The sequence below is a fragment of the Triplophysa dalaica genome, chromosome 21, assembly GCF_015846415.1.
Source record: "Triplophysa dalaica isolate WHDGS20190420 chromosome 21, ASM1584641v1, whole genome shotgun sequence".
NCBI lineage: Eukaryota > Metazoa > Chordata > Actinopteri > Cypriniformes > Nemacheilidae > Triplophysa > Triplophysa dalaica.
The window spans coordinates 11,086,868-11,097,916 of NC_079562.1; the positions used below are offsets into that span (position 1 = coordinate 11,086,868).

The following is an 11,049-nucleotide window of genomic DNA, read 5'->3' on the forward strand; positions in this document are numbered from 1 at the left end:
AGTGTGTAATGTGCAAAGAGAAAAGAAAGAATCTATGAGCATGAATTTGACAGGCCCGATTGTGAAATAATTAGCCCTTTTTAAAAATACATTACTTTTATCATGAAACAAATTAACACACAACTTTATCAAAGCAATTAGTTTAACACCACCCTTGACAACCATACTAGTTACTACAAGAAAATGTGTACAACATTCAGATATTTGTAAACAGAATGTTTTGAATGAGACGAAAACTGAAGGTTTGAGTGTGGATCATTCCAGCCTCTCCTTCATCCAATTTGCTAAGAAATCAGATTACTACGCCATTCCAGCGAGCTGCATTTAATTGAATTTGGCTTTATGTCATCAATTCCCCCTTCTAATTAGTTTGCCACAATTAAAAGTAGGCGTGAAATTAATCAGATTAATTCACAATAAAACAGCCACACACAAGCACTTCAACTCTGTTATTTTCCAAAGCGAGCCTTTGTTCAATCTGTCATTATTAATGTGACTAAAGAAATTGTGTCTTTTAAAGCTACAACCTGTTACTTTTTTTAATTACAAATAACGAAAAATATGCTATTAAGCAAGTATGTAAAAATCAGTGATTGACAGTGTCTCTATATCACAATGTGCATTCACAACGGTATGCTTATAATTATGACTTTATAAGTTGAGCTATTAGGTCTGATTTAGTGGGAAGTGTCAGTTCATGACATCGTTGATGACATCATACGATAAGACTAAGCATGTATAATAACTTGCGGTTTTATGTTTAAAACTATGTTTATGATGACGATAGAGATGCAAAAATAAAAAAAAAAAAAAAATTACAGACACAAACTATGACACATTTACATCTACCATTGTGAACGATTTTATTACAAATTTAATTTTTAGCACAGAAAATTAAGCAAAATGTTGACTTAGAAGAAAAAGGAATAAAACAATTCACCTTTAGTACAAATATTTTAACAAGGTCAAATAATGACCTGAAAGAACAGAATCTTATATGTTTCTTTTTAATTTGACAGTTAAAATACTAAACATATCAGATTTTCACTAATATTATAGTGGAGAACTCATTTCATTTAGTTTATTTTGTGTTTGGTCAATGAATCACATCAAAAATACAAATTTAGTGAGGCAAACAGTGAGACGAATTTGGCTTTTAAGGCTGGTGCTAAATTATTTCAAATAACATGCAAATTAATAGAATAAACTCAATATTCAGCTATTGAAGCTTTAGATTAAGTAATTTCAATCTTCTTTAGACAAACTTATTCGCTGTCTTTCTTTCAATTATGCTCATTTAAAATATTGGTTTACTTTGGTTTATTAATCTCAAGGCTGAGCAGTCACCACCTCATGGGTTATTACATTTTTCTAATATTTATTTGAATATTATTTCTCGCCTTTTACCATTTACACCAAATCATCACAGAAAAGTTAAGATAAGCAAGAATTTAAGTAAAATATGCCCTGTCACTCAGAGTGACAGTATCGGCTGTTAATGTCTCTTCATTCTGACTCGGATGTCTGCATGATCAAATTCCTGACCTTGACAAGGTTTTACTTCCAGACGGAGCTTTCACAAGACCTACAGGGTCCAATAAAGATTACACACATGATGCTGTGCTACGATAGCGGCGTAACGTATGCGCCAGCACCTGGTTCAATTTCATTTGGGCTGTTAACAGATGTTTAACAATGTGATGCGAGTAAAACAGGAGCAAATCTGATTTATAATCTGCCGTCGCTATATGTTGCGCCATCATACAACTATGAATAGAACCAAACCACGACCCGACCTGCTTCTTTTATATTGGTAATTCACATTCCTGGGAGCTTTCTGAAAGCATAGAAAATAAATGAGAAAAGAGATGAGGCAAGTTTCTCTCTCTGTTGCTGGGCTACGGCTCTGGCAGACCAGGAAAAATTCAGCAGAATGCCTGCAGCCGGCGTACCTGGCCAAACCCAGATCGGTCCAGGCCGAGAAGGAGTGGAAGTGGGGGAGAAGCACTGCAGCCTGGGATTGTGTCATGTCACATTCTGCTCATCTGTCAATGTAGTGGGTTATTTCTTGAGAGACCAGAATTGGCTGCCCGGAATCGGACCGCCATCAATCTCGGCTGGGAGTGGAGCGGGGGCCCGTCCCGCATGGACTCATGGGATGCGGACGTCTTCGAGTCGGTGCCTGAACAGGTGATGAAGCAGTGGAGCGACTCAACTCGTTACTCAATATAAGCCTCAGCTGTGACGGGGAAAGGGTTTTTGGGTCGTTTCTCAAAAAATGGGATGGGGGAATCTAAAGCTACCAAATCCATTTTAGTATTCAAGTCAAGTTCCTGTTATAGGAGGTAAGCCGATTTCAGCAGTATTGTGAAATGCCTGAAATGCATGGAGGATTACACTTGTACAGAGAACACCTCTGACCTGACAGCTACTGTATCCATCATCCACAGCCGTATAATGATCTAGCTAACTGTATTGCTAAAGCTGACCACAGAGGGTATGGATTCATAGCATCAACAGATAAACTTCTTCCTTTAACGGGAAAGTTCACCCGAAAATGAAAATTCTGGAAACATCTTTCTCATTATTTACAACTGTATGACATTCTTTCTTCTGCAGAACACAAAGAAGATATTTTAAAGAATGTTGGTAACCGAACAATGCCGGTACCCATTGACTTCTATTGTACATACACTTAACCAATGGAAGTCAATGAGTACCGCCAAAAAGGTTTGAAATGACATGAGGGTGTGTAAACTATCTCTTTAAATGTTGGTTATTTTTGCCTCTTCCGTAAGGAGAGAAACAGATCTCAAGCTGGACGAGGACCACAACACAATGTTTTAGGAGAACATGCACTAACCACTACACCAGAGTTTGGCAAAAACATAATTTCTCTGTTTAATTTATTACCACACCTAAAGGTAAACAAAAATTCAATAAATTCTGTTTCATCAACAGCAAGTTTCCTCCCTGATCAATTAAGGCTCTCACAACACGAATAACCAATATGCACCACAATGTTCCTAGAATAACATTTTCAACTTGAGTTTGTCTTAAATTATAAATGGTGATTTACAGAGAACGGAGAGAGATTACTGTCTTCCTTGAACATCTTACAGTGCCAGAGACATCAGTTTGACACCTGACGCATCTCACCATTTACAAAAGATTTGGAAATACAATTGCTCCCGGTTAAGCTGAAACCCTCCTGTCTTAACCATAAATTAATACGTGCTGTTCTCTCATATCTGGGTTTTGACGCATTTTTGGCTTTGTTATAAAGTGTTTGTCCTCAAATATCATCGGAGGGGGTGTTTCACAGTTAAATAAATGATGACAGCTTTTCAAAATGAATCATGCTCTGCTTTCCTTAACCCAGTCTCATTTTTAATCTCGGATACTTGTTTTAATAGGCTTTGATTGCCGGATAATAGCGCTGTGGAAAGGAAGAAAAATTCAAATGTTAGATCTCTCTCCAGGCAATGGAAATCTATTTATAATAAAAGGTCTTCTCAAACTAGGGATGCTTTCAAAATAAAGATTAATCATAGTTTCCATGAAATGGTCCGAGTGATCACATTGATGGCTTTATGTGATATAAGTGATAAACAATACGGTTTTTTCATTTATTAGTTACAGAGAACCAAAGTAATAAAAATGAAAAGCTAAAAACAAGAAAATGAAAAAATAAATAGATATGAAAGTAAAACAGACTTTAGATATTACTAGAAACACGGCAGCTTCAATCTCTTCAAATGCTCTTTATATTCGTCTAAAATATGCGCATTCATTTCTAACGTCATTTCTAACTTTTTATGGGGTTTATACCCAGTTATAGTGGACATCGAAGCACAGTTCATTCTTCTTCTCATGAGATAAAGCATAAGATGTCTCATTAGGAAACATTCATCAAAACTCCTCATCATACTAGTTTACTCTACTCTTCCAGTTTAATCTAGACATCATTCTTCAAAGTACGCACACAGTCAGCTGAGATTGAAGCTAGATGTTACTGAAGGGCAGCCATTGCTGCCTGCATATCTGACATTAGGAAAGTCAATTAACAATGCTGCCAATACAAGCAGCTTTAAAAGTTTGTTGAGTCGGTTAGCAACAAAACTAGGGTTTTATGGGAAGGCTCAGTGAGCTCAATGATTATCCTGTTCCATGCCTTTGCACCTACGTCTTTATAAAGGAATCGTATTAAAGGCTCCATTAAAAGTGAGGTTCATTTAATAGGTGTAGAATTATCAAACCATTACAACCAAAAGTGGTCGCTAAAGCCATAGGGAAAAAACACAATAACAACTGAGAGTCATAGAGATGCTTTTGTTGTCCTTATGCTGTCCCAATTGCTTCGATTGCTTACCCCACCTGTAAGTCGCTTTGGATAAAAGCGTCTGCTAAATGACTAAATGTAAATGTACTCATGGTTATGTAAAAATGTCTCCCACAAGAAAAAGTCTCTAAGCTTCTGCCTGGACACCTGAAAATCTGCCAAGCTACTGCATAAGAAAGCACTTCAGCTACATAAGAGTTAAATATGTCGACAGCTGAAATATAGATGTGTGCATGCATGTGTGTTTGGAAGCGTGTTTAAAAGCTACAACCCTCCCTTAGCAAACCCTTTCTGACCCTCCCAACACCGCAGATAGGATTTCTCACACAACGTGTCTAACTTTTCCACATGCTGTGGAGTGGGGGTTGACTCTTTGTTGGTTAGCCGACCACTTCAATTATTAACAAAACACTTACATGGGGCAAGCTCTTGCTCATACATCTTTGGCACCATGCTCCGGATAAAAACCTGGAAGCCCGACGTTAAAAATTCAGTGGGGTCTTTCTGACATTCCTAGCACATTTATTGCTTGCGCTTGTATTGGATTAATGAGTTTGAAGTGTTTTGTGAGATATGAAGCGTGTGTGCATATTGCATCCTTTAGGAGAGTCCAATTAAAAAGAAGTTTAACTTTCTTTAACTGCTGATCAACTATAAATAATCAAATGCATTTCTTCAATTGAAAATTCCGACAGTATTTATGCATCCAAACCTAAATCACAGACTTTTGTTCCACACAAACAGCATCAAACAGTAAATGCATTAAAAAAGTATTGAATAAAACTTTGATTGAAATTCCAGCTTGACAGCTGTGGTCACCATTCATATTCGATGCAAAAGAAGAGCAGCTTATAAAATCTGTTATAAATAACTCCTTGACTGCTTGACAGAAGACAAGAATGGAAGTAAACATGTGAGTATTATAAAGTGAACCAATTTCTCAGTAGAATAATATTATTGTCAATCAATATATAAAAGCATTTGAACAGTTTAAACAAAACACTGCAAATCGAGAATGCAGTTGTCTGTCTTGCACAACATTAAATTGCTTTCGAGTTTCTTAGCTTCTGCATCATTTTTGAAGCATGCACCACAACGCTGTCATTTGCATACTGAGAGTGGAAGGAAAACCCACCTTGCTGTCTCTCTTCCTCTGGCCCCCGCAGCGAAAGAGTACTTAATTACTGAATACTTCCATAGAGCGGGCGATAGACGTAAATCGTCGTTTCCACCAGAGCTTCTGTGATCAAAGCTGCTCGTATTCACGGCATACTGATAGGAGAGTTTAGCCCCAAGCCTGTCTCACACACACACGCAAACGGCAGACTTGTGCTGCTGCCGTCTGGATAAGGATTCTCATGATCCAAAACCCTTAACAAGTCACTCATGGAAAAGCAAGAACAAAGCATTCTGGGCTGGTAGAGGGGGGATTTTTACACAAATCTCTTTTCAGAACAAACACGACTGAGGTGGGGCTCGTACCAGCGCATCCATCCACAGAGAACTGCACGTGGATCCAGGAGAAGAGGATAAAGCACATTATGACTCTTTACCTAGGCAAAAAGTTCTGTTAGCGTTTCAAATGCAGCTATGAGCATCCCTTGGGATCAAGCGGGACTGTGTGAAATTTTGAGCTGCTAGAAAACAACCACCACATGATCTTCGGCAACTTAAATGTGACAGTAAGGTGTGTGAGGTATCGATCAACAAACCCAGCTGGGTTTAATAAAGACCTCTGCACGACACCATCAACCAAACAGCAAGATTAAACACTCCAAACCAAGAGAACAAAGAACCATACTCAGGAACAAGAAAACAAGAAACTGACCGAGAATCTGTATGGCGTTGCGGCCTGGGTGGGTCACATGATGCTGTTGGATGGTCTCGTACAAAGTGGCGTGGCAGAGCAGTAGGCAGCTGACACTTATCCACAGACCGAGGAACCAGGACATGGCAGGAGCGCTGGCTAGAAAACAAAACGAACACAAAAGATAAAAGCCAATGTTTATTATATCTGACACCCTGTCGGTAAGAATTATTGCAATAATATTTTCTTAAACATTTATTTTGATGTAAACATGGCACTGCACTGCAGTTTTAAAGTATGACAAGATTTATTATTGCTTTAGAGATATTCAACCACCCCAGTCAGTCTATGGCTGATCTCTAGCACTTATTAAAAACAAACTTATTAATCTATAGGGAACAAGCCCTATTTGCATTAGTTAATGATTAGTGTCCTAATGACCAATGCATAACCTGTATGTACTGTATATGACTGAAACAGCAACACAAGTTGCGAGCTCTCTCATAAATGCATTTATGTAAGACGCAAAATATGCCTCTAATAATAGATCAACAAAACAAGTATTTACAAAAAGAGGAAAAAAGAAAAGCAAACAACGTGGCTACTTCAAAGTAACTTGCATATTAAACATGCAAACTTCTAGTTAAAAGTTCTCAACTTTCCGATTTAAAATCACAAGCCGAAATCCGCAACAGTATTTGCACTATGAAATCACTCGACACTAAATGGCAAAACTCCCAACATCTCCATCACTTTAAATGGCAAACAGTGTTTAATTAATGGATGGCACATTGGAGTTATCTTGCACCCTTCAAGCTGACAGGAGAATCACTCAGCGTACCCTCAAATGACATTGAAATGTCCAATGAATATTCATCGAGCTCAGAATTAAGCATATAATTATTAACAGCACATTGTAATCTCCTTTCCCCGCTAAAGCCTTCTTAATCCGCAGTTTTGTGGAAATGTGAACTGTTCCCAGAGGACTAGACTTCTGTTCTATGTGACTGGCACGCTGCCGCGCAAACTTAAACTGTCTCTTCTTTACCACAGTGAGATATAAAGAGATTTTACGCATTCAAGCGAGTCTATTAATACGCAGAAGAGAATGATGATGTTTTAAGACGCATGGAAATAATCAATACCGGATATAAAGAGGTCATGTTAAGAACTGGTACCGCGCGTTCTGTGGCATTTGTTCATATTAAACGTGCAGTATTTGTCACGCCTTCGTGATGATGATGTCTGAAATGCCGGGAGTTTATATAGAGCAGCTGCTTAATGGCGCGATCTATCGCCTAATTATTACATTGACATAATCAATCAACCGCGTTGAGGCGATAAATTATACAGATATTTACTTTCTGAACCGCGTCCTCGTGACCGTCCTATTGCGCTCCACACGCGCTCGCGCGGACACACCTGCGCGCATCACCGCAGAATATTCCCGGTTCTCGGCACGCAGCAGCGATATTTAATAACAAGATAAACTGTTAACAACAGTTATAATAATACATCCTGTGTGGGTTCACAAGTACAGGTTCAGTAAAAACGAGAGGTAGGTTTTAAAGCCTTCGTCTTTTAATGCTTTTAATGTGTTTAAACATCTTGTATGACAGATAGACAGTTATTTCTACAGAATACATTCTACAATATTAAAGTATAATGTTGAATGTTTTATTTGCTCCTTTGATGCACTGAGTTTAGAAAGCATTGATAGGAAAATTATATTTCTAATGTCCCCTTGTTGAACCTACAGATAACGCTCATCATCATTGATCAGCAAAAAAGCATCTGTATAATCAACCCAAATATAACAGACATGTACAAAATCCTCATATACAGAATTTGTGCAAATGCGTGCATGTGTCGCCTTTGAATTAGTTTGTGCACTCAAATGTGCACACCTGTGCCGAGACACTCGGTGTCACATCTGGTCAAACTGGCTTTCTCTTTCATTTGAATGTGTTAAAACGCTCACACCTAGTCTTACCTGTGCGATGTGATCAGGAGAATGTCAAAGGAATGTGTGTTAAGCGTTCCTATAAAAATCCTCAGACAAACATTGTCACATATCCATCCGTGCTCTCGGGAAAGAGCTCCCCAGCAAAGTTCCTCTTCGGATCAAACTAAAAAGAAGATGAGCCCCTCTCCTGCCCTTGTTTCCTGCTTGTCGTAAGTCTTCCAGCAATCCTCTGAACACAGTCAAGCACCCAACAGCAAATTCTCCCCTCGGAGCCGTGAAACGTCAGAAACTAGCTTGGATTTGAGAGACGAGCAGCTTGACATGTCACATTTAATTCACCACAGAAGCAACATTCTTCCTATTCCTCAGCCTCCCTCTCTTTCACTTCTCTGAAGGTAATGCTTCTTCTGAAAGATTACAAGCTAATTTCCCTCTTCACTTTTGGCAAACAGACAGAGGCTCCAGCGCACGCGACGGCACTTCTGTGTAGCACGCTTTCACTCTCTCTCTCTCACGCGCTTGCTCTCTCCGTCTCTCCTCTCTTTCCTCCCATTGAGAAGCCACTCAGTACGAGTCTCTCCTCTTCCCACTGACTGGTGTGCGTGCGCCAATGTGAGTGCAGGCGTGTTTGTGTGTATGACAATACGCCTCGCGAGTGGGAGAGGAAAGGAGAGGCATCGCATGCCTTAAAGCAAGACTGCCCACTGTAGCTGGACACAACAGAACCTAGTGTTGATATAACCTTGTGCCTTGTGTGCGTGCGACTGCAGGCGAAGACTAGAGTTAATTTTGCAATATGCTTCCTCAATTCTACATTATCTTGAAGGGTTTGAGGAGAGAGAGTGAAATCTGCCCAGTGTGCTTTTAATAGAAGGGTGTCCGCAGCTGCGTTTGTAATCATCTCATTATCCAAAGATTGCTGCTGTGTTTCTTTGCCTGTTTGTACAATCTAAATGGCTCTCTGTGTCGTGCTCGGCTCTTGCTGGTTGTTGAATGTTGCCAGAGAAAAGTTGCAGCTGGCAAGGCTGGCACAGAGAAACAGTTGTCCCATTTATACGTGCTCGGTGGTGTTGTAGGAATTCGGTGTTTGTTATGATTTGACATCATTTTGAAGCTCACAGTTTGAATAATTGTCATTCAGATATTTATGAATTTATACATTTTGAAAGATCTTTGTTTCTAACAGCATGCACCTATAATGTAGGAAGAAGGGCAACCGCTGTCTCTACGGGGGGCAACTGGGATATAAAACGTAGGCAAACCAAATCTCTTGGAATTTTATAGGCGCATGATGAGGCAGCGGTGTCGAGATGAATTCCTCCTTTCTTGACACTACTGACTACATCGTGACATTTAAGTGACATTAAGGCTGACAAACGCTGCTCAGAGCAGCTGGAGCGGAGAACCTGGGCGCTGCCGTCATCTGAATATCTTAAGACTGGAAATGCTTGTGCGAGTATAAAAGTAGATGAGCAGATCAGGACTGGAGTGGTACAGATTTTCACTTCCCCAACTGATGCTTAAATCTCAGATTTATTTCTGATGTTTTGAACACGGTTCTGCAAGAGCGCAGACAGTGAGCCTAGCCAAAGGGTGTTTTTCGTCCTCTTATTGTTGTGGGGCGTCCACGCGTCAGGCAGGAGCGCAGGTAGGCAACACTAGAATCAGCAGTGGGGGAACTGTGGTACAGAGGAAAATACAAGAAGCAAATATTTATTACTCGCTCAGTATTGGTTCTGTAAAGAGACCAAGTAACTGGTTACCTGCTGAGGTAATTGGAACCTGTGCAAGGGTAGCTGTTAACAAGGTTGTTTCGCTCAACCACGCGTGTACGCTAGAAGTGACTGACCGATGATGCACGGGACACAACCTGCCAGAATGGCTTGGGGCTGTCTCTTCTATAAGCATCAAAGCCGGATATCATCTCAGAATGTTCACTAACACGGAGTAAGCAGCTGTGTGCTCAAGGCTACACTTCAGAAACAATACAATGAAAATAAATTTGTTTGCAATGGATTTGATTTCATTTTACGGTTTCATTGTTGTAAATTGACTTTACAAGTGCTATATTATGAAATTATAAATGATAAAGTATGTGCTACCAATGTTGGTTTTAAATTGTTGTACAATTTAGTAGCTGGGCAATTCCAGCGTTATGGATATGGTGTTTTTAGTCAAAAAATTTGTTAGAGTACAGATATCAGAAACATGAAAAAGTATTTTATTTTAAAAGAAAGAAAAATTTGAATTTTCATGTGCCCATTTATGAGGAATATGGGTCATAACGGATGTGACAATTCACTTAGCTGACTATAAAAAACTATGCTTTAAAAAGAAATTCAACAAAATGGAAAATTCTGTTAATATTTACCCTTAGATTGACATTCTTCCAAATATCTTCCGTTGTGTTCAGCAGAACGTTTATACAGTTTGGAACCATATGAGTGTGAGTTAATGACAGATTTTTCTTTATCGTGTGGACTGTTCCTTTGAAGAGCCACGAAACATTAAACAATATTTATTTAGATGTAAAAATCGTTGGTTGTGTCGCACATCATAGACAACAATGTTAGCAACTGTAAGTTATTACAGTAGAGAAAACTAGTTCATTTCTAGCTTTTTTGTGCTATTTTCACCTTCCGGGTTTAAAATCTTCATCTGGCCAAAGTCAAGGGATGTGATGACGCGTCGGTGTCTTATTATTATTTCTGAGACTGTGTTTTCTTGAAAAATGCGGAGAAAAGTCTTCCCATCAGTCATGACAGCGCCTTGTTATTGGAGTGCCCATCTCCCATGCGGGAACCTTCGTTGGTATTTAACGGCTCTTCTCACAGCGTTTACTCCCATTTTAACAGAACGCACTTTACGCATTTCTTTTAACAGGGAGGTACGATGTAGCTGAAAGGGGAGGTTTTGTGACGCTTTTAGGTTGAC

At 39.3% G+C, this 11,049-nt stretch overlaps 1 protein-coding gene across 5 annotated transcripts in view; it reads right to left on the reverse strand.

Moving 5' to 3' along the window:
- Positions 1 to 8,728, reverse strand: part of LOC130410217 (chemokine-like protein TAFA-1) — a 125,209-nt gene extending 116,481 nt beyond the window's left edge. For 3 of the 5 annotated variants that reach the window (XR_008904990.1, XR_008904989.1, XM_056734784.1), the window contains exons 1-2: positions 8,143 to 8,728; positions 6,171 to 6,308 (exon numbers count right to left, since the gene is read on the reverse strand). Coding sequence is in view for 2 of the 5 variants with exons in the window: in XM_056734784.1 (XP_056590762.1) it covers positions 6,171 to 6,294 (124 nt within the window). In the remaining 3 variants the exon portion in view is untranslated. Of the gene's footprint in view, positions 1 to 6,170; positions 6,309 to 7,510; positions 7,569 to 8,142 lie in introns of those variants that run through there. The other 2 variants (XR_008904991.1, XM_056734785.1) reach the window with 1 other exon arrangement.
- Positions 8,729 to 11,049: the final 2,321 nt, after the last annotated feature.